The 27,425-nt window shown below is 35.4% G+C and overlaps 1 protein-coding gene across 6 annotated transcripts in view; it reads left to right on the top strand.

The window, feature by feature from the left end:
* The window catches only part of GALC (galactosylceramidase), a 58,008-nt gene that overhangs the window by 22,681 nt on the left and 7,902 nt on the right, over window positions 1–27,425 (top strand). For all 6 annotated transcript variants that reach the window (XM_005561964.5, XM_065549182.2, XM_065549181.2 and 3 more), the window contains exons 8-16: window positions 1,997–2,152; window positions 4,869–4,993; window positions 6,897–7,024; window positions 16,317–16,406; window positions 17,135–17,221; window positions 19,207–19,357; window positions 21,347–21,527; window positions 25,494–25,657; window positions 27,066–27,142. In XM_005561964.5, coding sequence (XP_005562021.3) covers window positions 1,997–2,152; window positions 4,869–4,993; window positions 6,897–7,024; window positions 16,317–16,406; window positions 17,135–17,221; window positions 19,207–19,357; window positions 21,347–21,527; window positions 25,494–25,657; window positions 27,066–27,142 — 1,159 coding nt within the window. The remainder of the gene's footprint in view (window positions 1–1,996; window positions 2,153–4,868; window positions 4,994–6,896; window positions 7,025–16,316; window positions 16,407–17,134; window positions 17,222–19,206; window positions 19,358–21,346; window positions 21,528–25,493; window positions 25,658–27,065; window positions 27,143–27,425) is intronic.

Here is a 27,425-nt window from a genome sequence, read left to right as displayed (position 1 = left end):
GTTTTGAATGTAGTAACAGTTTCATTTTCTGAATGAAGGATATACCCCCTATTCCTATAACTTCAGTAAAGTTACTTTTTCATTTTATAAATATAATATGCTCATTATAGAGACTTTGGAAAATGTAGAAAAGTATTAAGATAGAATATACTCATAATCCTAACATCTACTGCTTATTGGTAACATGCTAGCATATTACTTTCCAGGGTTTTCTTTAATATAGAAATATATTTTAACCAAATACACCAAACATGCATTTGGCAACTAGACAACTGGATGACAACTAGATGGGGTATTAAAAATTAACATTTGGCTGAGGTAACAAAGCTGAATTTCATGGAGACAGAATGAAGTTGTGGGATAGAAGAGTAAATCTAAAAATGTAGTTTTTTGAATTTATATTAGTTAAAAGACTAGTAGCCAGATTTTTCAGGTTGGGTGTTATAGTGCCACAACGATGATTGCTTAACCCTGTTAGATGCTAGATTTCTTTGTAGTGTAGATTTGCAATACTGAATAGATGCCTGCTTTCACCTGAGTTTAGTGACTCAGTAAAATCTTAGTGGAACCTCGTTTTTCTCTAATACTTCTTTTTATGTTCTCCAGTATGTATTGTATATTATTTTCTTACTCATGAAATCCTGGAATGCCAAATTGATATTGTGCCCTAATTCATCTTCACTAGGTATAAAGAATTACCAAATAGGATTTTTTTCCTAAAAGATTTGTGACCTAAAATGGAATTAAATAACTAAAAAATAACACAAGTATTCACAATCATTTTTTGATGTTATAAATACTACTATACCAAACTACAAAGATTAGAATTATGGTATAACTTAATCTCCATTATTTTGCCTGTATTATTTTTTTGTAAATAATTGCTAAACTAAAAAGTAGATGCCCTTATTCCTACAGTTATTTAGCTAGTGTGCTCTCTTATTGGATTGTCAATCTATTTTCTATTTAAAATTTATTGTCTTTATTCTTATAATCAGTACTTCCACAGTCATCATTATGGGAGTATTTTACTCTTGCAGTAATGAATATGTATTTATACTTCCACTGACTGACTCCCCTCCCATCAAATGATAGGATGAAGGAGGCATTCATTTTCTGGGGCAGTTTCTCACTTGCTGCACTATTGATATTTTTAATGGCCAATTTTTTTGTTGTAGGGGTTGGTCCTATGCATTGTAGGATGTTTAGCAGCATTTTTGGCCTCTCTTCACTAGATGCCAGTAACAAATATCCTCAACCCCAGGTGAGACAGTTGAAAAAATATCTCCCTATAGTGCCAAATATTCCCTCCAGGGACAAAAATCATCTGGGTTGAGAACCACCTCTGCTCTGATACAGTAATTTCTAGTTTTCCCAAGGTAGTTTATTCTTTTTATTCAAGAAATAACCATTTGTGGGTATTGTTTTTTGTTTTGTTTTGTTTTGTTTTGTTTTTGGCCTGGGAGTAAATGCCAAGCTATCTTTCTGTGTTCTAAGGACAGGAGTAGAGGGGAGAGTACTACTTTATAGAAAGGTTTCACTAATCTTATTTTTGGCCTCCTCCTCACTCATTTACTATTGCCCCAAGCTCCTTAGCTTCCCCTGGGAAGTCTGAATCTTTACTTCATTCTCCTCTTGGGGTGTTCTAGGCTGTGGCCCTGTCTGCTGCCTCCATCCGTCAACATGCTTCCATCCATTTTGTGAGTTCCAGAAATAGACTGAAATTTCCTATCTATTGATGATTTTCCTTCCTATCCAGTATGCTGTTGTAGGTTTATCCCCTTTTGTTTTATTTGCTGTCATTTTAATGGCATGCTGAGACAGAAGGGCGTAAAGCAGATGCTTACATTCATTATCTACCTGGAAGCTACCCAACTGTTTTAAAATAGAAAACCTTGGAGAAGACTTGTGTTTTTATACACTCAACAAATATATATGTATATAAGTGCCACATTGTGACCTTTTGTCATTGACTCCCACCCTTTTTTTTTCCTAGGGCTCATTATCCTGGAACCCATTCAGTAAAAGATGCAAGGTTGACTGGGAAGAAGCTTTGGTCTTCTGAAGACTTTAGCACTTTAAATAGTGACACGGGTGCAGGCTGCTGGGGTCGCATTTTAAATCAGAATTATGTCAATGGCTATATGACTTCGTAAGTTATTAAAAACCTTTTAGAGTTTTTATTATAAAAAATTTTAAAACACAAGAGTTAGAAAAAAGTGGACTTCCTTATTCTTCCAGCCTAGATTCAATGATTGTAAACATTTTGCCTTATTAGCATTTTCTATTTTTATACCTATACTTAATCTACATCTAATTTTCTATATTTGAATATGGTCTATATTAAATAAAGTCTGGTTTATTAAGGTATAATTTATATGTAGCAAAATACATGCAGCTCTCTGAATATTTTTAATAATTATATAGTAAATAGTATATGTAAGGACACTTTATCTCTAAATGTTTTAGCATGTGTCTCCAAAACACAAGGATATTCTTCTACATATCACAGTATCATTTTTTCATACATGAGAGTGTTTTTAATACTCAGTCTATATTCAGATTTTCCTAATTGTTCCCCCAGAATGTCATTTGTAGCTTTTTTTAAGAAAAGGAATAGTCAAACACGCACATATTGCATTTAAAAGTTACGCCCCTCAAGTCTCCTTTAATCTAGAGTAGCTTCCTTATTCCTCATTTTTGATGACAGTGATCTGTTGAAAAGACCAGGCTGATTGTCTTGTGGACTGTCTGCTTCCCAGCCTGTCTGATTGATTCCTCATGGCATCACTTAATGTGTGTAATCTGTTGTTTAAAAACAGATGTTCTTAAGGGAGAACACAACTTATGTTCCTAAGGGAACCATTTCTTAAATGCTTTCACTTTAATTGTGAATAGATTGCAATTAGCTTTCTAAACAATGAACCACATTTTGTTCCTAAATTTTGTTCTTTTTTGTTCTGAAACATAGAACAAAAGCAAACCAATATTTATATATTTATTGTGATATTAATGTGGGTTGCTATATATTGTATTTGTTCTTTTTCTTCTCTTTGTGAAAGAAAAGATACTTAAGGAAAGTTTGGTTATAACTTAATTTGGTCTTAAGGTAAGGCATCTTCATGGCAGAGAATTTAGAAAACTGAAGATAGGTACAAAGAAAGAAGCAAAATCACCTACAGTTTTATGATCCAGAGCTAACTATCCTTAACAATTTTAGTGAATGTCCTCCTATTTTATATTGGCATGTATACATTTTTAATACAAAATTGAGACCATACTATAGAATCTGTTTAAAAAACTGCTTTCCACTTGACATGACATTAGGAACTTTTTCTCACATTTACCTATATTTCTACTTCATCATGTTTAATGCTGTAAATGCATTTTAAAACATTCTGTTACATAAAGCACCATTTCCCAAACTTGCCTTAAGAAGCACCCGAGACACTTGTTATACCTTCTCCTTGGCAGCTGCCCAGACATTGTGAATGAGAATCTACAGGGAAGGCTCCTGGGGTTCTGTCCATCTAGTCAGTGCCCCCTAGTGATTCTGATGCTACACAAGTTGGGAAACACTGATGTGGAAAATATATTATTCCTTATTGAATATTCTCCTCTTTTTAGAATTGGAAGTTGTCTCTGTTTTAATTAATAGCTTTGTACAAACTGAAATGATCAATTGTATACCAATATCTTTGTACATACCCATGACTATTTTCTTAGGCTGTATTCTTAGAAATGGAATGGTCAGAGATATATAGATTTTGAAGGGTTTTGTATGTATTTTACAAAATGCCCTCCAGAAAGCTTGTCTTGAGTGATACATCTGTCACTAGCCAGAAAGGATACCACGTATCTTGCAAACCATGGGCAAAATTACAAGAACTTAAAATATTCACTAATAGTAAGGTGTTTTGAAAATTAGGACTATTATTTCTACTTCGTATTGATAGAATTAGAAGGCTTTGATTTGCTAAGAATGTCAGTCTGTTTTTTAATGCTGGATGAGGACTTGATAAAAAAAATTCTGTGGGTAAGCTCTGTGCTTTTTTAATCTGTGAGAGACTCAACAATACCAAGTTCAAGAACTTCCATTTTGCCCTTGGATTTCCTGAGAACCAGAGAGTCAAAGTTTTAGGGGTTAGCACCTGCTCTGACTGTTAGGGCCTGATCATCTGAGAAAGAATGGGCCACAAAGCAGATCAGCAGTCGGATCCAACTACTACTTGTAGATGAAGTGGAATCATATTTAATAGCAATACTACAGCCCAGACCTTGTTCCGTACTCTTCCTATGCATTAGTACATTTAATCCTTACAAACTCACATGAGAGAGATGTAATTATTATCCTCATTTTACAGAGAGGTTAAGTGGTGAAACTATGGTTTAAACCCAGGCAGTCTGACTCTAAGAATTCTCAATTGTAAAACTTTGGAACAGTTCAGAGTCAAGTTCATAAAAATTATGTCATGAAACTGGGGCATTGAGAAGGCTGACTGTTGAAAGTAGGTATGCACAAAGCCTTTATTTGTATTTGACTCAAATTTGTGATGTGTCGGGTACTAGTAAGGCATGATTTGTCTTCTGGCTATACCACTTTTCAGTAAAAATCTTGCACATAATACATTTGTATTTTTTATCATGTGATTCACCATTAAAAATATTAAAATGTACCCAACACTGGATTTTTCAAAATGTGAATAAATTTAGACAACTTATATTTTCTTGTTTTGGGTGATCCTTTTATTGTCATTTACATAGATGTGTATTACTGTGATAAAGTCTTTTTACTCCAGGTTTTTAGACATTTATATTTTTATCACAAGTTGTCTTGGTGTTTCTTTTTTATCAAACACATCTTTTAGCACAATCGCATGGAATTTAGTGGCTAGTTACTATGAACAGTTGCCTTATGGGAGATGCGGGTTGATGACAGCCCAGGAGCCATGGAGTGGTCACTACGTGGTAGAATCTCCTGTCTGGGTGTCAGGTATGGTTCAGTTCCATCTCTCACTCCCTAAATTCTTCTCTAAGAGAAAACAGAAAAACACTTAGAGAAGATTATATAAACTGTGTGTCTATGCGTGTTTTAAGTATGTGATCTAAGCAAGATTTGCCAGTGTTTTATAAGAATATTTTGGGTAACTAGACTACTCTCTGATTGTTGTAAGACCAGGCTTTTAGAAAAGTGTAGGACAGGAGGAGACAGAGAGGGAAAGGAAGAGCTGAAATTAATAATCATCTAAGGATATAATTACAAATGATGATAATTGCTAATAAAATTATGTATTTGTAAACAGAGTATCTAGAAGTCTTAAGATTAGCTTTGGAGACACTTTGTTCTTTTATATTAATATAGTTTCAATTAGAATAATATGCTAGCAAAATCAAAGGTAGATGATTAAAAATACTATATTTATTGAATCATCAAATGAATAAGTAAATATGAAAGTTATGTGAAATATGGCTTTATACTGTCCCCTAAATCTGTGAAATGTGGGTTGTGAAAAGGTAAATTTCAAAATAGGTAACAATGTAAAGCTTATAAAGATTTAAAATGAGCATATACTGAAGATTTTATGTTACCCATATGATACGAAGGATCCTGGCACATGGCAGATGTTAGAAACAATTCAAATAAAAAGTCAGCATAGCACACATTTTTGTAGTGTAAGGGAACTGGAGATGAATTGTCAATGGAGGTAAGTTGGGTTTCCCACAACAGGGAAGAAATTAATTAAATTTCTACCAGACAAGACATAATTTATATAGCTCAGAGACAATGAGCAGGGCTATAGATAATACATCCATTTTTTATTGAAATACAAAAGTTTCGGTACAGTATCATTCCTTAGTCACAACGGAAGTTGAGATTATGCAGGGATGCATGGCATAGTGTCACTTTTTCATGAAGAGATATAACCATACTAATAGTGAATATAATCTAAACAAAATAACAAAATCTGTTGCTGAATAATGTAGAAATTTTTTCGGCAATTTTTTTTTGGTAAAATATTAAACATTTATGACCATTTTGTTTAAAAATCCTAACAATCTTTCTAAAAAGCTAATTTCTTTAAAGGTAAAATCCTTTCAGAAGAAAATTATGAATTTGGAGTGAATTTGTTTTTATTTTAAACTTAAATTTGGTGGTTTTCCCTTTTAGTTGTGCTCTCCTAAGACAGATTTGTAATCATATTAATCATGTAATCATGATGTTATTCTAAACTCCTTAAATTATCCTCCCAAAAATATGAGAAAATTAAGGTTAGACTTGTATATTAAACTTGTATATTCTAATATTGAGAATCATATGAGAAAATTAAGGTTAGACTTGTATATCAGCCCCTTGAATGTTGAAATTGTTGGCCCCACATTATCTAGATGAACTAATGCTCTTAATTTTGTGACTTTTCCAAGGGTTGGGACATGGTATATTGCTCAGTGCATTTTCAGGACGAGCTTAGGAGGTGACCAATAAGTGTACATGTGGTGGAAATAAATATGTTTGAAACCATAAAGTTAGTTTCTGAAATTCGTTATTAACTTTTTTAACCTTTTTATTGGTAGCTATTTTAGGATGGGTTAAATAGTGAGGAACTAAGGTTGCGGGGGAATAACTATTGTGTTCTTGAAAAAAAGACTGATCATATTCTTGAACTGACAGGTTCATTTATTTTTACCTATCATTCCGGGAATCTTCTTGCAATTATTTCATTTATCTAGATTAATTATTTAAAAATTTAAACACGAGGTTGACAGATACATTCCTCCAAAATAGAAAATACCTTGTTTGAATCAATCAGACCTAAACTGATATACAGCTTTATTTTTTCCAAAAGAAATACTATTATTGCCATTTTTATCTTATTTCAAACTTTGTTTTTCTATAGCTCATACCACTCAGTTTACTCAACCTGGCTGGTATTACCTGAAGACAGTTGGCCATTTAGAGAAAGGAGGAAGCTATGTAGCTCTGACTGATGGCTTAGGGAACCTCACCATCATCATTGAAACCATGGTAAACTTTTGTTGTTGCTATTGGGTTAACTCACTTCTTTACTATTGGAAAAATAACATTATATAAAACTGAATACTTTTTTTACGTGTAAATACATAAGCATACAGACAGATGCCAAGATCTTATGGCTTTTATTAAAAAAATTTTAGCCATGAGTCATAAAATGTAGCACACAACTCACTGATTTATACAAAATAGTCAGCTCTCATCTTTTCTCCACTTTGTTTCTGGCAATTGGGACAAAATTAAGGTTACCTATTTACCAATATTTGTGGAGAAGACCTTCACGACCTTCCCTTGCCCTGATATGTCATCTTATGGAGGCTGTGACTTTTTCCTTTTTCATCCTCAGGTTGTTTTGGGTTGTTTTGGGGAGACCTTAAGTCTGTTGAGAGCAAGGAGCTTAAAATTCAGGTGACTGAGGGGCTTGAGTAGGAAGGGAATAGGTCTGACAGGTGGACAGAGGCATGGGAAGAGGTAGGACCTTGAAGGCGGACATATCAAGGATTCAAGAGAACTGAATGAAAGAATGAAGGTGAAAAAAGGTGGATGGAGAAGCAGAACCAAATGGAGAGAAGAAGTCTTAGAGGTACCAGTTTGGGGAGATCTCAAGCTTCCCAAAGAGGTCAGTGAAGTTCCAACAAGAAGGAGGTAAACAGAATGGGAAGTGCATATAGTCAGCAGGGCTTATGTGAAGAAGGATTTTTAGCAATTAAGTTCCCATGGGAGAAGTAAGATCCAAAACAGAGAACAGAGTAACCTTTAAAAAAGTGTAAGTGTGTGTGTGTGTGTGTGTGTGTGTGTGTGTGTGTGTTTATGTGTATCATATCAGGTTCTGAATGTCAGCCTACAGTTTGTCCAACTCCTGACCATAGACTCTTAAAAAAAATTCTTTCAAATAGCCTACCATCAGGTTTGAGCCAGGACAAAGAGTAGATATTCCTGGCAGTATTGATTTTTTAAACCAAAGGTATCTATTAAGTGACTCACAACGCAAAACAATAAGCCTTTTATGTCTTACCCTGGGTGAAGAGGATTCTTAAAAGAGCGTGTAAAAAGATGCAGCCCTCCCAAAATCTACACTTGATCACCGAGAAAGGATGAGAGCCGAATATTTTGTATAAATCAGTGAGTTGTGTGCTATGTTTTATGACTCCTGGCTAAAATTTTTAAAATAAAAGCCATAAGATCTTGGCGTCTGTCTGTATGCTTATGTATTTCCATGTAAATACAAGTGTGCTATGTTTTGTGACTCATGGCTAAAATTTTTTAAATAAAAGGCTGAGAAGTGATCCTCCAAAGACCTAGAACCACTCCCAAGGATAGTCAAAAGAAGGACCCAGATAACCTCCCTACTCCCCACTCCCCGTCAGAGCTGGCAGTAGTTGGTAAACTAGCTGCCAATGGAGTGCAAATCACATTTTTGTCTGGTTGTACTCTTGGGGCCCCCACCTTGAAGTTGGCTGCCTGCATACGCAAAACTGACAGCTCACACATCCCTGACAGGTGTGAAGTCAAGCCAGGTTCTCAGTGGACAAAATGAGACAAATAGGAAAGCAATAGCTGACCCTGGGAGGGAAGGGATCTACAGGTAATGAGTACCCAAAACTAAATTTATATAAGAGTCACAAACCAAACAAATATTTTTCTTCTGCTAATCTGAATTTGGAGAGGAAAGGATGAGAAGTTTTTTTTGTTGTTTGTTTTTAATTGTCTTCTCTTAATCAAGTACTTCAGGCAGAGATCTAGAAGAGCAGGACTTGGTGAGAATTCTTACCTTTCTGCCAGCTTTTTGTCAGTGTCTCAGGATCTCATCTGCAGGCTCGTAGAGTGAGTAGGCATCTCATCTTCACCAGAAACTGTCTTCAGAGATAAGGAATATAGGGAGAGCACCTGTTGAATGAGGGTCTTATGACCTGCTTCAGAGGAGAAAGGAGAAGGTCAGAGAGTAAACTTCCTGCTTCTGCATTTTTCTCAGATTACTTCACTTTAAAATATTTGGGGGCAGTGTGTCTTGAACCCCTTCATGGCTGTTATGACTAATGATGTGGATTAGCATGTGTGTACAAGTTTTTCTGTGGATGTGTTTTCAGTTCTCTTGGGTATATATGTAGGAGTGGAATTGCTAGGTCACATGGTAACTCTGTCTTTAGGATTTTGAGGAACTACCAAATTGTTTTCCAAAGTTACTACACCATTTTACATTGCCACCAGTAGTTTATGAAGCTTACAATTTTCCACATCCTCCCCAACAGTTCTTGTTGTCTGTGCCTTTGATTATAGCCATCCTAGTGGATATGAAGTGCTGTTATTGTAGTTCGATTTGCATTTTCCTAGGGACTAATGATGTGGGGATCTTTTCATGTGCTTATTGGCAAGTAGTATATCTTCTTTGGAGAAATGTCTGTTTAAACTCTCCCCATTTTTAGATTGGAATATTTGTGCTTTTATTATTGAGTCATAAGTGTTCTTTATTCTATATAAAAATTCCTTATCAGAAATCAGAAATATAATTTGCAGATATTTTCTCCCTTTGTCTTTCATTTTCTTAATGGTACCCTTTGAATTAAAAAAAGTTTTACATTGTGATGAAGTCCACTTTGTTTTCTCTTTTGTTTCTTGTGCTTTTGGTGTCATATCTAAGAAATTATTGCCTAATTCAAGGTTCTGAAGATTTATGTTTATGTATTCCTTTAAGAGTTTTAGAGTTTTAATTCTTAAATTTAGATTTTTGGTCCATTTTCTTTCTTAACTGGGGTTATATGTGTGTCCAACTTGATTCTTTTGCATTTTGATATCCAGTTGTCCCTGCACTGTTTTTTGAAAAGACTATTCCTTTTTCATTGAATTGTCGTGGCACGCTTGTTGAAAATCAATTGGCAATAAATTTGAGGGTTTATTTCTGGAACCTCAATTTTATTCTGTTGGCCTATATATCTATCCTAATGTGAGCACCACACTGTCTTAAGTACTGTAGCTATCTGGTAACTTTTGAAATCAGGAAATTTTTGTTTTTTATTGACATACAGTACAATTTGATGTTTTGATACATACATGTGGGATAATGATCAACTCAGGGTATGCCCATCACCTCATGAATTTATCATTTCTTTGTAATGAAAGCATTCAAAAGCCTCTCTTCTAGCTGTTTTGTAATACACAAAACCTTACTGTTAGCCATCTTCACCCTAGTGTGCAATAAAACACCAGAACTTATACCTCCTGTGCAATAGGTACTTTGGACCCATCGACCGACCTCTTCCTGTCCTTCCCTCCCCAGCCCTACCCAAGTGTCTGGTAACCACTGTTCTACTCTCTGCATCTGTGATGTCAACTCTTCTTTTTTTAAATTCCACATGTAAGTGTGATGAGGTGTTTGTCTTACTGTGTCTGGCTTATTTCACTTAACATGATATCCTCCATATTCCTCCATGTTGTTGCAAATATCAGGATTTCATTCTATGACTAATAATACTCCACTGTGTATATATATCACACTTTCTTTATTCATGCATTCATTGTTGAACACTCAGGTTGATTCCATATCTTGGCTATTATAAATAGTGTTTTAACAAACATGGGAGTGCAGATACTTCTTCAACAATACATATTTTATTTTGGGGGATATATACACAGTAGTGGGATTACTGGATCATATGGTAGTTCTTTTAATTTTTTTTTTTTTTTTTTTTTGAGGCAGATGTCACTCTGCACTTCCAGGCTGGAGTGCAGTGATACAATCTCAGCTCCCTGAAACCTCTGCCTCCTGGGTTCAAGCGATTCTTCTGCCTCAGCCTCCTGAGTGACTGGGATTACAGGCGCCTGCCACCATACCTGGCTCATTTTTGTATTTTTAGTGGAGACAGGGTTTCACCATTTGCCAGGCTGGTCTCAAAGTCCTGACATCAAGTGATCTGCCCACCTCAGCCTCCCAAAGTGCTGGGATTATGGGCGTGAGCTACCACATGCCCCGCCTATTTTTAATTTTTTAGGAATCTTTCATAGTGGCTGTACCAATTTACAACCCCACCAACATTAAGTAAGTATTTCTTTTTTTCCACATCCTCACCAACACTTGTTTTATTTTTGTCTTTTTGGTGATAGCCATTCTAAGTAGAGGGAAGTGGTATCCCATTGTGGTTTTGATTTGCATTTCCCTGATGATTAGTGATGTTGAGTATTTTTTCATGTACCCGTTAATCATTTATATGTCTTCTTCTGAGAAATGTCTGAACAGTCTTTTGCCCAGTTTCAAATCGGACTATTTTGTTGTTGTTCTTGTTGTTTAAGTTCTTTATATAATCTAGATATTAACCCCTTGTCTCATGTATAATTTGCAAATATTTCCTCCCATTTTGTAGGCTGTTTTACTTTGTTTCTTTTACGACCTGCTTCAGAGGAGAAAGGAGAAGGGCAGAGAGTAAACTTCCTGCTTCTGCATTTTTCTCAGATTACTTCACTGTAAAATATTTGGGGGCAGTGTGTCTTGAACCCCTTCATGGCTGTTATGACTAATGATGTGGATTAGCATATGTGTACAAGTTTTTCTGTGGACGTGTTTTCAGTTCTCTTCGGTAAATATGTAGGAGTGGAATTGCTGGGTCACATGGTAACTATGTGCAAAAGCTTTTCAGTTTGATGTAATCCCTTTGTCTGTTGTTGCTTTGTCTGTGCTTTTGAGGTCTTATTTAAAAAAATTCTTGCCCACTTCATTGTCATAAAGCATTTTCCATATTGTGAGAGGTAGGGATCCAGTTTCATCTTCTGCATGTGGCTGTCCATTTTTCCCAGTACTGTTTATTGAAGAGACTGTCCTTTTTCCCAGTGTGTATTCTTGGCACCTTTGTTGAAAATTAGTTGGTCATAGGGCATGAATTTATTTCTGGACTTTCTATTCTGTTCCATTTGTCTGTGTGTCCGCTTTTGTGCCAAAACAATGCTGTTTTATTAATAGTTACTATAGGCTTTTAGTATATTTTGAAGTCAGGTAGTGTGATGCCTTCAGCTTTGTTCTTTTTGCTCAGAGTTGCATTGGCTGTTTGTGGTCTTCTGTGTTCCTATATAAATTTTATGGTTGTGTTTTCTATTTATGTGAAGAATGTCCTTGACATTTTGATACAGATTGCATTAAATCTATAGATTGCTTTGGGTAGTACGGGCATGTTAACAATATTAATTCACTATATTTTTGTGAGTTATTTTTTAGTGATTATTCTAGGGCTTATCATATACATCTTAACTTACTGGACTCACTTCAGATTTAAACTAACCGAATTCCAGTAGATTATGCTGAATTCCCTTGTTGGTCTGTTCCCTTTCCCTTTTTTTTCTATTATTAGCACACATATCACAACACTGCATGATGCAAACTCAGTAGGACATTGTTACTTTATATATAAATTGATGTTTTTAAACGAATAACATGCTGTTTTGGTTACTATAGCCTTATAGTATAATTTGAAGTTAGATAATGTGATGCCTCCAGATTGTTCTTTTTGTTTAGGATTGCTTTGGCTGTTTGGATTCTTTTTTTGGTTCCATATGAATTTTAGGATTGTTTTTTCTAATTCTGTGAAAGATGATGTTGGTATTTTGATAGGAATTACACTGAATATGTAGATTGCTTTGGGCATTGTAGTAACATTTTCACAATATTGATTTTTCTAATCCATGAGCATGGGATGTATTTCCATTTGTTTGCATCATCTATTATTTCTTTCAGTAGTGTTTTGTATAATAGTTCTCCTTTTAGAACTATTGGTTCTTGGTTAAGTATATTCTTATATATTTTTTGTAGCTATTCTAAAAGAGATTGAATTATTGATTTGATTCTCAGCTTTGTCATTATTGGTATATAGCAGTGCTGCTGATTTATGCACATTGTTTGTGTACATTGATTTTGTAACCTGAAACTTTCCTGAATTCGTTTATCAGGTCTAGCAGTCATATATCAATAGAGCAGAATAGAGAACCCAAAGATAAAGCCAAATACTTAAAACCAACTGATCTTTGACAAAGCATTCAAAAATATAAATTTGGGGAAAGGACATCCCATTTAATAAATTGTGCTGGGAAAATTGGATAGCAACATATAGAATAATGAAACTGCATCCCTACCTCTCACCTCAACATATACAGAAATTTACTCAAGATGGATTAAAGGCTTCAACCTAAGACCTGAAACCATGAAAATTCTAGAAGAAAATCTAGGAAAAATTATTCTGTACATTGACCTAGGCAAATAATTTATGACTAAGACCGCAAAAGCAAATGCAGCAAAACAAAAATAAATAAATGGGACCTAATTAAACTAAAAAGCTTCTGCAAAGCAAAGAATCATTGGAGTAAACAGACAACCTACAGAATGGGAGAAGACATTTACAAATTATGCATCTGACAAAAGACTAGCATCCAGAATCTATAAGGAACTCAAACCAGCAAGAAAAGCACAAATCCCATTAAAATGTGGCAGGTGACATGAATAGACATTTCTCAAAAGAAGATATACAAATAGCCAAAAAACAGATGAAAAAAATGCTCAGCATCACTAATCATCAGGGAAATGCAAATTAGAACCACAATGGGATACCACCTTACGCCAGCCAGAATGGCCATTAAGAAACGTCAAAATACAATAGATGTGGGCATGCATGTGGTGAAAAGAGAGTGCTTATCCACTGCTGGTGAGAATGTAAGTTAGTACAACCTATAGGAAAAACAGTGTGGAGATTTATCAAAGAACTAAAGTAGATTGATCTACCATTCATTCCTGCAAACCCACTACTGGGTATCTACCCAAAAGAAAAGAAGTCATTGTATCAAAAAGTCGCCTGCACACATATGTTTGTTGTAGCACAGTTCACAATTGAAAGATACGGAATCAACCTAAGTGCCCATCAACTGATGAGTGGATAAGGAAATATATATATATATATATATTTTCATGGTATATATATATACCATAAAATACTCTTCAGCCATAGAAAAGAATGAAATAATGCCTATTTCTTTGAATGTCTTACTTTTTTGTGTGTTGTTGGAAACTGGACCTTATATATAATATATGGTAGCAACTCATGTATAATACATGCTAGCAACTCTGGGCATTGATCCTCTCCCGCTTAAGGCTTGTTGTTGTTTATTTATTTATTTAGTGATTTGCTGGAGTATTTTAGTTAAGTCTGTTCCCTCCCTCTTCCCCCATACACACTGTAAAGCCTGAAATGTTGCTCCTTGGAGAATGTGGCTTTGGGCATATCCACAGTCACCCTGGGATGACATTGGTTTTTCCAGGACTCTATCTGGTTCCTAGATCACACCTCACTGTAAGTTACACTAACTGCTGGTGGATTTCTGTATTGTTTTAAACAATGCCCTGGCGGCTTAAGTTGTTGCAAAGACTGATCCAATTAAATTCCAGCTCATTTTCAGGGGTGGTTTGAGGTTAGTATTTCAGTTTTCTTCTGACCACAGGAGATTTTTTTTTTTTTAACTGTCACTTTTTTTCTTTTCTTTTCTTTTTTTTTTTTTGGTTCTCAACAGGATGCTAGGCTGGGCTGTGGTTTAGCTTATGCCTATGGTGAAGCTACTGGTCTCTTATTTTCTTTTCACCAAAACCTCCATTATATTTTAGAGCAACATTAGTCTTAAACATCTCTATGCTCTGTGTCAAATATCAATTCCTTTAAGAAAAGGTTTGAAGCTATTTCATGCCTTGCCTGTCCCCTTAGGCAAATCTCTAATCTCTAGTGATGTCACCTTTCTTATTGTTGAAATGTATGTTTTCTGTCAACCTGATCTTTTATTAGTCTGGCTAGAAGTTTTTCAACTGTATTGATCTTCTCAAAGGATCAGCTTTTGGTTTTATTATTTTCTTGTGGTTTTTAAATTTGTTTTTGTTTAATTGATTCTTCTTCGCTCATTATTATTTTCCTTGCTTATTTTGTTTTTTTGTTTATTTTTATTTTTACTTTTTTAAAAAAATTTATTTCCACAGTTTTATGGGGAACAAGTGGTATTTGGTTACATAAGTTCTTTAGTGGTGATTTGTGAGATTTTAGTGCACCCATCACCCGAGCAGTATACACTGAACCCAATTTATAATCTTTTAAAATTTGCTCCTATTTTTCTAGTATCTCAAGACAGAAGCTGAACTCTCAAATCCCTTCTTGATTTCTAATCTAGGTATTTAGTACTGTAAATGTCCCCCTAAGTATTGCTTTAGTGGCATATCACAAATTGTGATATGTTGTGTTTTCATTTTCATCAAGCTGAAAATTCTAATTTCTCTTTTTATTTTGCCTTTGATCTATTGATTATTTAGAAATTTGATAGTTTGTAAATATTTTTGACTTTTCCAGAAGGTTTTCAGTTATTCATTTCTGATTTAATTCTGTTGTGGTTTTAAAAGTACTTTTTGTGACTTGAATCTTCCTGTATTTATGAGGACTTGCTTCATGGATCAGAGTATGGTGTAGTTTGGTCAATGTTCCATGTGCACTTGAAAAGAATTTGCATCCTGCTATTGCTAGATGTAGTCATTTATAGATGTCAAGGCACTTTGTTTGGTAGTGTTGTTCAAATCTCTTATATCCTTGCTGATTGTCCATCTAGTTGTACTATCAATTACTAAGAGATGGGTATTGAAATCTCTGATTATGAAAGTAGTTTTTTAATTGTCTGCAAAGCCTGAAATAAAACTGTACTGTAAGTATTCTGTGACTGTGGAATCTCTTAAAGTAGGGATATATCTCATACTTCTTTTGATCCCAGCCCATAGTAGTGACTATTTAGTAAAAAATGATGGCAGTGTGAGAACTATGTTACATATATTTAGCTGACCTTAGTGTGTATTTGATATCTATGTATACTATATACACATCCATTATATATATATATATTTTACTTCTTACATGAGAATGAAAGTTATATGTAGATGAGATATCTTTTCAGTGAAAACAGCCTTGCTTTTGCTTTTTATTTGATGTATTTTAGTTGGAAAACTGTTATAACAAAAAATTAATCTGCGTGCCATATGTTTCTACAGTTTAGCTATGAATTCAAAATTTGATCCAGTTGAAATGCCACTGACCTTTGCATTTGACTAGGAACATACAATACACATTCAGTAAAGATAATAATATAAGAAAGTCTTTAAAAATGTGAAATAAACTCATATTTGTTATCTAGTATATGTTAATTTCTGTTAATCTTGGGCATTAACTATTGGACTTTTTTTCCCCTAAGGTAGCTTATACATCATTTGGATAATGTATGTGATTTTTTTTTTCAGAGTCATAAACATTCTAAGTGCATACGGCCATTTCTTCCTTATTTCAATGTGTCACAACAATTTGCTACCTTTGTTCTTAAGGGATCTTTTGTAAGTAAATATGTTTAACTTTATTTTGGTTTTGATTTAAGAATTTGTATATTCTATCACAGGCCAGTAGTTCTTAAGTGGAGCCTCATATTATGAACTATTAACAGTTTGTATATGAATTGACAGAGGCCTTGGTGTCTTCTGTCTTCTGACTTGCTTTAATCTAACAGGACAGAAGCCAGTAGGAGGTAAAATGCTCGGTGACTTTGAGGAACACTTACAAAAGTCACTTGCCAGAAAGTTGTTCTTGGTGGTAGAAGCATTGTATGGTCTCAGGAACTTTCAAGCATTGATATTTACAGTATACTATGCCAAAAATATTTTTTAAAAAGTACTGGATACTTGCTATTTCTGTGAATTGTTAGGTTTGAATTGAGAAACTGCAGTACCCTTTCTGATTACTAATGGCATAAGAATTGTTTTTTAATATCAGAAAGTTATTTTAATTTAAAGGTTTTTACACAGGTACAGTAATGAATGTTTTTGAAGCAAAGACACTGTGATTTTTTAATCATTTGCCAAAATTCTTTAGTGTTTAGAGAATAAAGTATTTGCTTGAACAGTGTTTTCCTATTTTTAAAAATATTATTATTTAATATTTGAGGTGATTCTCCTGATAAATAGAGATAATATTGTCATTGGTACATTCTTGCTGGTACTGAGTTTGGAAATCCTCAAAGAGGATGTGATGAATTACTCAGCCATGCTTTTTTGTCTTTTCTTTACAGAGTGAAATACCAGAGCTACAGGTGTGGTATACCAAACTTGGAAAAACATCTGAAAGATTTCTTTTTAAGCAGCTGGATTCTCTATGGGTAATTTTAAAGTAAATTGTTATATTTTGGGTATTACAACAGTAAAACAGTAAAAGGGAACAGAAATTTCATTAATAATTTTTATTTTTATGTTTGTATGTTTATAGATGTGTTCAGCTCTTAGACATTTAGTTTGTCTTGGTGGATGGTGACGCCATCACCTGACTGCCCAGGTCGGAAATTTAAGTCCCATTTGAGACTCTCTGTCTTTCCCATTCACCCTCTGTATCCCACCAGTGGTCAAGTATAGATGATTGTATCCACAAATTTCTCTTACTCACTCCTTATTCTCCATTACCACTGTTACTTCTGTTACTTCTTGTTTCAGTTCTTCATTATCTCTCTCCTGGATTTCAGAAACTGCCTCTTGTTTTTCCAGTCTGAATTTCCAGGTCACCCATCACTGCTACAGAGTGAAATGTCAAAAATGCAGATCTGATTTTTGTGACCACCATGCTCAGAGGACCTCAGTGATTATTTTCTTAGAAGTTCACATTCCTTAGTGTAGCACATGACCCTCATTATCCTCCCAGGAGGTAGAAGACTGGTCTTTTTCCTAGATGTGTGTCCTACTAAACTGGCCTCTCTTCACAGACTAAACTTACATTTTTCAAAGCGTAGCATGCCTGTTTATTTACTTCTGTGACTTTGTGCATACTGTTTTTTTTTGCATAGAATGACTTCTCCTCATCTTTATCATCTTTTGAGACTCAATTCAAGTGTCTCTTGCTCTGAAGCTTCCTCACCAGTCTTAGCTCATATTCACCTGGGGCCACGTGCTTACCTAGTTAAACACTTGTCCTGCTCCACCAGACACCTTGAAGACTGAGCCTTGCCTTATTTAGCTTTATATCTCAAGTGCTTCCCACAGTGCTTCATCCATGGTGGTTTCTGGGGAAAGGTTTCAAAGAACGAATTGACCCAAACAAGCATATTATTTCACTTAATTGACACAAATCTACCACTTTTTCTGGTTATTATTAATGTTCTGATAACCAACTAGTCACTAATAGTGATAAAACACCTTATTATATATTAAGTTCTGAAAAAAAGGTTCCTACTTTTTGTGTAACAAAATTGCTAGGAATAGCATAATAGAATTGATTTTCCCCATAAGAAAAATAATGTCATTTGGGGTTATTCTTCAACCTGAATATAACATCAGGTATTTCATAGATCTGATCATCAACCTACCGTTAAAACAAGGATAATAACTCCTTTAATTCAAAGTAGAAAAAACAGGTTCAAATTTCATAAAATGGGCATAGATTTAATGCCTTCAGTGATTATGCAAAGGATTCCAGTGTCTTCAGAGGTCTACATTTAGCATAGAGCAGCTTTGATATTGGGAGTGTTTCCCATTGGTCGCACACTGGGCTTAGCACTTTAAAAGCATTATCTGGTTTAATCATCACAACAGCTCTATGAGGTATGTATTTTTTCCTCATTTTGTAGATGAGGAGATTGTGGCTTAAAGAGATTAAGTTGCCAAGATTGTAAGTGTGACATAAGCCTAACTTGCTAGTTGAAATATATATTGAACATAAAACGAGCAGGATTTTCCTCTCTTAATTGTAAAAGGATATCTGTGATTAACAACTGGATCAACAGTGATATTTTATGGAGTTTTCTACCTTAGTAAAACTACTGAGAGGGAAAAAAGCAGGTCTCTTAGTTGCATGTATTGAATATATCCAAGCTTTAAGGAGCTTACTGTGTAGTGGAAAAGAATAGGCTAATAGAAATAGATTTTGAGATTATTTAGTCCTTCCTTCCATGAATTAAGGTTGTTTAAAATTATAAAGCATAATTTTATGAAGTTTTCTAAAATACTTAGGAGAAAAAGATTCCAAGGGCCTTGGTATTGGTCAGTTTTCCACAAATGTTTAGGAAGTTCTAACAAATGATTTGGACTTTTCTTTAAGCTAATTTTTTACAAAAGCTATTTTGTCCAGTCTTGAATACAGTAGTGTCTTCTTTTTCAGCTCCTCGACAGCAATGGCAGTTTCACACTGAAACTGCAAGAAGATGAGCTGTTCACACTCACCACTCTCACCACTGGTCGCAAAGGCAGCTACCTGCCTCCTCCAAAATCCCAGCGCTTCCCAAGTACCTATAAGGATGATTTCAATGTTGGTGAGTATTTTTCACTAAAAGTTAACTTCGTCTCTATAGTGTGTTGATTTCTACCTGTCATACTGGGTGCATGATGGAGTGGCTGTCAAAAGCACATTCATTTAGCTCCTACATCTCATATGTGGTAAAAGGAGGGCTAATTTTTTATATTACTTTATGGTAAATCTAAATTTGAGGACCCTGTATTTTTCAGTTTCAGAAAAAAATATAGAGTTCATTGTTAGAATGAAAGTTATAATTCTAATTTGCTTTTGGTGAAACTTAAACTTTGTAACTTTGCTACTGCCCCGTTAGCCATTACTGACATCTTCCTTCTGTGTGGAGGTTAAGACACATTTATATGTGTCTTTCCGCAGTGCTAGTGAACTGAGTGCTTATGGGCAGTTATGTTGTCATTGGGTGATCCAACTCATATACTATCCTGTGCCTCCGAGATTTTTATTGAGCTCTCTTGATTTTCTAGGAAAATCTATCCTAAAGTTCTTAGAAAAGTTTTTGGTTATAGGTGATTTAGGAAAACCACTTGGAAAACAGTTAGAAGATATGGTCACTGTAGTTATATTCCTAGTCAGTAAGTAACAAAATTTGTTGACTAGTTGGTAGTGTTCAATAGGTTTATGGGTCTCACAGACAGGGTCAGGTGGCTTTGTAATCTGCTCCTACAGTCTGTAGCAGGAGAGTAATAGGGAGGGAACTGGCATTGCTGGAGCATCACTTGAACCTCCTGTTTGCTGCAGAGCTGCTTGTTCCACCAAAGGTGGACACTCCTATCACCCTTTCCCAGTCACTGCTGCAGGGTCTCACCTTTCTTTCTCGGGAAATGATCTAGTTGGCTGGAGTAGAAGGCCTTTTGGACTGTGTAGTGGAGTCCTCTCAACTATAATACAGACAACAGTGACCCTCAGGGGAAGCTTGGTGGTTTGTTTTTCTCCAGCTCTTTGAAATGGCCTCTTAGATAAACCCATTAATTTTGTGAAACATAGGTCTTTCAAATCTGTTGCTTGGTTGGTTCTCTGTTAGCAAAGGTGACTTTTGCCTTCAGTAAGTGAGGAATTTGTGTGGGATATGGCCTAGTTAATGAGATTGAAGAACTGCCAGCACCAAGACCAATATTTTGTGACCCTGAAGACCAAGAGGCAATTCCAAACCTTCAGATATAAAATGTAATACTTTATGAGCTACAATATAAATTTAAAACTAAAGTTAAATATTATAAACTAGGCTCTGAAGATACTTGTTAGGGTTCTAAATGTCTCAAATGAGGTAATGAATGCAAAAACATTTAGAAAAGCATGAGGTATAAGAGCTGTAAGATATTACAACTAAAATTTCTCCTCTACAGCATTCATTATTGTTAAGACTAAAATTTAATTTAGTAAAACTAAAAAGGGATTGATATCTTGGGCCCCAAACTGGTTTTTGCTGCAGTTTAGAAGTAGAAGAAAATTTGTAAATTTTATGCTTCATATAATAAGCTTTTCTTACGCTCTTTTGGCAGGTGATTGTGACCCATGATTTGGAACCTTGCTTGACAGATATTAGAAATAATAAAGCTATCCCTTATTGAGCCCTTGCCAGATGCTGGCTTATGTACACTTTATCTTTTCTTTAATTCTCTTGTCCTCCTGCAAACCTAGAAATGAAGAAACTTTAGATGCAGGGCAGTTAAATAACTTGTTCAGGGCAACATACTGAGCTGGAATTTGAACCTAGGTCATACTTACTTCAGAACTCATGACTTTTCCTCTACACCAGATGCCTGGATTAAGTACTATGCAGCATCTATATGTCAAATTTATCATCTTGATATTTAGTAATGATGATACAAAAATTAATATATCTTTATAGATGTAGGCCCTAAACTTTGGTTTAGATGTTATTTATTTATTAAAAACTCTCAGAAGTGTTTCAGACATACTGTAAAATATCAGCAAGGAGAACTTCTGAAGGATTTGATACTAAACAGAGAATTTCTTATGTTCTGAACAGATTACCCATTTTTTAGTGAAGCTCCAAACTTTGCTGATCAAACTGGTGTATTTGAATATTTTACAAATATGGAAGACCCTGGTGAGCATCACTTCACGCTACGCCAAGTTCTCAACCAGAGACCCATTACGTGGGCTGCCGATGCATCCAACACAATCAGTATTATAGGAGACTACAACTGGTAAGATTGATGTTCTCAATGTGGATCTGGCTGAAATACCCTTGTAATATTGTCAGGTACATTTTGAAGTGAAGAGCTTTCAGTAGTCCTCCTTGTTCAAAAACCTAATAGATGTGTAATATGTAATATTAAGGGTTGTTGAATATTATGATGATGACCACAAAGCTGCACATTGTTTTGCTGCCTCAGTGTCCTTCCCTCATCTTTGCCCTATTTAATAGTGATTATTACAAGAACAATTTTATTTCAGTATAAAAACTGAGGACTTTTGGAACCAATTATAATTTAATATTTATTTATAAACAGACGGATTTGTGAGGTGTTTTTAAGTTTTTGTTTTGCTGGAGAGTTGATTTGTTGATCTGGTGTTGCCATCTGGTGGACCAATCATAGAATTACACCATCTTAGTCACTAAAAAATCTATTTACTAGGTGACCCTAGATGGCAATGGTAAAAAGCAAATCAGCTTTAGTTGCCTAGTGAATTTAACTTTTTATTTAGTCATCTGGTAAAGAGACAAGTTATATTATTCACATGAAATATAATGCCAAACTAAGTTTAGTTACAGAATTTCTATGTGCTGACTTATTATACCTGTCTTACGTGTTTCTTTTTCATTTTTTCCTATAACTAGTATGATTCCACTGCGGGATAAAAACAAACAAACATTCCAGGTTTAGAGCTACTACTAAGAATAACAAGCCACCAAAAAGCCATATCCAAAGCTTAGAAACTGGAGAGGGAAGAGAAAAGAATTCTGAAAAGGGCCTTGAATTGCTTGTCTGTGGAGTGTGCAGGAAGTGTTTATCCCTCCTGAAGTGCCTTACTCCCCGTTAGAAATCCTGATTCTAGTTCCAAGCTCCGACATAAGTCTCAAGAAACTTTCAGTTATCCAGAGCCCCTGGAACTCTTATAACACTAGGAAGAGTTATTGAGGTGCAGTGAAGCATTCTTTCCTAATTTAGGATGACATTTGTGGCTTGTGTTTTTACACAGCAGAATTTCTGCTTGTGCCATTGTCTCTGAGGAGGAAACTTTACCTAGATTTTCCGATTATGGCAGTGGAGTTCGTGGCATCCTCATTTGTGACGATGGTCTTATTGTAAGTCCAGTGGCTGGGTTTAAGTATCCAAGGCATGGGTCCCATTGTTTTGATCTCCAGTTTTGAAGTCACCATATAGGAAACTTTTTTTTCTGTGATGTCCCCTATACCCTATGCACTTGAATACTATAGAGGGCTCTTTCTAAACTCAAACTCAATCTTATTTCTGGCTGGGACTCCAGAAAGATTGAGAAGCCCCTTAATTGTAGTATAGAAATGAGATATAGCACCATTCAAAGATTTACTCCCCCACATCTTCATATATTTGAAGATTTTACACAATTTAAGTAGCAATACTCAATTTTTACTAGGATCTATTGCAGTGGATAAGGAGGTGGGGATGAGGGATGGGGAAGCGTGTAGAAGAGGAAGAGAGTGACACATTCTGAAAGGAAAGGAACCAGGAAGTCGCAATTATGCGTGTCAAGAAAGGACTGCCTTCATCTTTCTGAATCCCTGTTTTCATCATGTTATTCCCCTGCTCAGGAAGATGCAGTGACTCTCCCCTGCTACCTGTGTTTTCCACTTCTAGGCCTGATTTCCAAGACCCTTTATAATTTGGTCTCATCTATTATGGATTATTTTCCAGTATTCTACCCTCTATTTGAGGCAGCCAGATCTGCTCAGAGATCCACACAAATCCCTTGTTCATTTCTGTTGTCTGGCTGCTGTGCCCACTTATTGTAGGAAAAGGAGGGAATAAAAATTGGATAATAGTAGGCACTTTGATGGATTTCCCACATAACCACTTTATGGTGGAGATATCATCGCACCCACCTTGCAGACTGAGAAACCGCATCTTTGGAGTAAGATTTACCCAAGATATCACTGGTAAATGGCAGAACCAGGGCTAGAAGCCGGGTCTGTATGACTCACTAGCCCATTCTCTTTGGAGTATATCTCACAGCCTCATTTTAATCGTCTTCTTCCTAAAGGTAGGAAATGGGAAATTTGTCTAGTTTATCTGTAGTGCTATTTTAGTAAATCTGCTCTCAATGTGTGCACATTACTCACAGTTTTTAGAGTTGTGTTTTGAGTAGAACTTCCTCTCTTATACCTAGATTTAGTTATTTACCAGCAGAGTAATTTGATTATACTGGGTGGATTGTAGTGTAACTGGCTACTTCTATCTTGATAGTGAGCATTGGTTGGAATTCTTTAAAGACAATCACAAAATTACCTTTACCTGCACACAGCTGAACTCTCTCTCTGATCAGATTTGCCTTATATATTGGCTAGTTTTTGTTCTTTCAGCACTCCTGAGAGATTGTGGCTGTGGAAGAATAAACCACACTTTTATTCTATTTCATTCATTATCTATGAAATTGCCTGGCAAGTTCTGATACAAGAATCACTTTTTCTGGAATGTGGTATATAAAAAAGGAAAAAGTTTGATCTTCTCTCATTCCAACTCTAAATGGAATAATTTTATGGTGCTGATAGTATTTGTAGCACTTTCAAACTTATGATGAACCAGAAAGCAGGTAAGGGATAGAAGAACCAGTGTTGATTGCTAGTGGTTTCATGCTGGTGATAATCTATGGAGAGAAAACTCCCTCTGATGTCAGAGGACATGCAAGAGAGACTGGGCTTGAGTTACTCAGCATTTGATCTTCCTGTAAAGTAGCCCAGCTCTGCTTAGATAATTAAGTGTGGATTGTCCTCCCTGTGTACCTGATGTAGGTACTTTTGTAATATTTTCCTTTACATAGTAAAATTTCACTGTGCAAAATTCACTGATAAGATACAAATGTAAAAGCCATATAATTCTAGATCTCATTCCCCTCAACCCATTTCTGGAATAGATTTATTGGTGTTTCCAGTCTTATGTGAGATATGTTGCTTGATTTGTGTGCAGGCTTTCTTTTTTCTTCCTACTTGCAGATAGATACTGAGTAGGAAGTAAAATATTTTCAGAGATCATGTTGGTTTGGGGTGGTTGTAGCATCCCAGAAGGAAAGTGTTGTACCTGGTAGCATTTGTAAGAGGAAACCTGGAGGAGAGCTCACTGTAAAAGCTCAGTCCCTAGACAGCTGAATCTTTTTCCCATCTTTGATAGACTGCTGTGGATCAGTGAGCCTAGAACCAGGATTTTATTGCTTCCTTATAGACAGATACTTCATAGGGGAAAATGGTCCTCAAAGTGGCATTCCTGGGTAAGCAGCATCAGCATCACCTGGGAATTTGTTAGACATGCAAATTCAAGGGGCTGCCCCAGATTTACTGACTCACGCTGTGGGGTAGGACCAGTGAACTGAGTTTAAGAAGCCCTCCTGGTGATTTCTGTGCTGTTCAGGTGTGAGAAGCCCTCCTAGAGAGTCAACTCTGCGGTCTTTGCAGAGAAATAATTTTAGATCTTTTCTTCTGGAGTTTTAAAGTTTTGTTGGATTTAAATGTAAAAATTTGCCCTGGAATAGCTTATGTTCTCCCAGAGGCTCCTAGCATTGCCTTAATTACCTCTCTTTGTTGCTGGAAATTTGAATAAACATTTTCCCTCAGAATTGTGTGGAACTTTTTACTTTTTATTTGTTCATAGACAATAGTGGCTTTTAAAAATATTGTATTCTTAAGATGAGAAGTTGTTTTATTGTAGAAAAAAATATTTTCTCAGGAAACTTAAAAATCATAACTATTATTGTCCAGTAATCATTTAAATAGGCAATGAAATGACTTAAGTCATGTAACATTTAAAACTGTTGTCAATAAAGATTCTTGAAGCCCATCTCTGCTACAGGCTCAGACTTAGCAAATCACATTCTCACCTCAATTAGAAGTTTGGAGGCATGTGCTGTGAAATGACATATCTGTACTATGTTACAAAGGGCATATTTTAAGAGTATTAGTCAACCGTTTTATTTTGCAGGACGAATCTGACTATAAAATGTGATGTTTACATAGAGACTCCTGACACAGGAGGTGTGTTCATTGCAGGAAGAGTAAATAAAGGTGGTATTTTGATTAGAAGTGCCAGAGGAATTTTCTTCTGGATTTTTGCAAATGGATCTTACAGGGTTACAGGGGATTTAGGTAAGTGACTTTTTTTTTTTTAAATACCATATGACTTATAGGCTATGTTACTTTGAGCACCTACTTGTTATTTGTGGGAGTGATAAAAAAGTTCATCCCAAGGTGTTTGGACAGCTAATTGGGAAGAGATGTAAGCAAATACCAAATAGTTTACAATTATAGAAAGTTATTTAATTCCTAGAGATGGGGGCAACTCTGTGGAAGGGAAAACAATTGTACAAAGCTTTTTAGGGTATTGTGAGGTTGAACTGGGCTGTGAGGATAGGATTTGCATAGATAGTATCAAAACCATCTGAGGTAGTGGTGGTAGGGGGAGAATGCTCAGGAGGCACCATAAATAAAAGCAGGAGTATAAGAATGTTGCTGCTGTACTTATAGAAATATAGGGAGAGGGACTGATCTGCTTAAAATGGAAAAATCTCATAGAAATGGAAAATAGAATGGAAAATAGCTTGATTTTTCTCAGTCATCTTTACAGCCCTTGTGTTAGGTAGGATGATATTTTATCCAGAATAGGTGCTTCAAATATGTTCAGATTGAACTGTGTCCACTTCAGATTGGTTTTGGTACACACCACTCCTTTGAAACTAGACCTTACTAGTGGTGACTTTTCTTGATTCTCAGTCTCTTGATTTTCCTCTTACCTTAATTTAAAAATATCTCTTTTATAGTTTGCTGCTCTTTGCTTTGACTCCATAAATAAAATAAAAATTAAAGAGGAAGTAGGTAGTAAGGATATTAGAACAAGAGTTATATATTCATAACATTACCAATCTGAAGTTACCTCAGTGATATTGAAATAAAAAACAGAGAACCAGTGAGGTTAATTGACTTGCCTAATGACTCAAAGCTAGTTAGTGGCAAAACTGGAAGTAGGAATTTAAATCTGTGTCTGCAGTCCCCACTGTCTGTTTTAAACTGTCTACTTGAAATTTTATGCTGGGGTTCTCATAGGCATTCAAATAACAGTAATTCTAGAAATTAACTTATTATTTTCTCCCTCTGAGTGAATACTATTACCATGTAACCAATTTGACTGGTTGGAAATTTTATATTATCTCTCTCTTGTCTTCCGTATTCAATCCAGTCATGTATAAATATGTACTTGAACTATAGATGCTAACACCTCATACTGTCACTGGCTTTTAAGTATATTTCACTGGTTCTGTTGTGAACTCACATATGATATACAGCTTAGAGTAGGATCTCAGTATATGCTATTAAATGCATGGCTAAATGAAAAATGTTTTGGCTTAACTCAGTTGTAGATCTGGGAATGAAGGGACAGCTCTCTATTGAGGCTGACTTTACTACATACAGATGACACTTGAGAACCCCACTGAATTAAATGACTCTGTGATTGAGATCTCAAAATTATATCTATTAGGATAATCTTTTTGTGTTGCAGCTGGATGGATTATATATGCTTTAGGACATGTTGAAGTTACAGCAAAAACATGGTATACACTCACATTAACTATTAAGGTAGGTATTGCTGATTGGAGGATCTGGAGGTAAAATATTCTTTTGTTGTGCCTTTCTAGAATTTTCTGTTATAAAATAGGAGGGGGAAATTGTGACATATAATGAAGAGAGACAAGGAATCTGCCGTGATGCTGGGAAGCCACTCATCCCTAGGGTGGCTATGTGTGTGAGGGTAACCTACGTGAGAACCATCAGCAGTTGACTTTATCAGGTCACTATTTTTTTAAAAATTTGATTTTGTTTTTTAAACTGAGGCATAATTGATAAAGTCAACAATTGAACT

Source organism: Macaca fascicularis, chromosome 7 (assembly GCF_037993035.2).
Source record: "Macaca fascicularis isolate 582-1 chromosome 7, T2T-MFA8v1.1".
NCBI lineage: Eukaryota > Metazoa > Chordata > Mammalia > Primates > Cercopithecidae > Macaca > Macaca fascicularis.
This window is presented reverse-complemented; position numbering and strand designations above follow the sequence as displayed.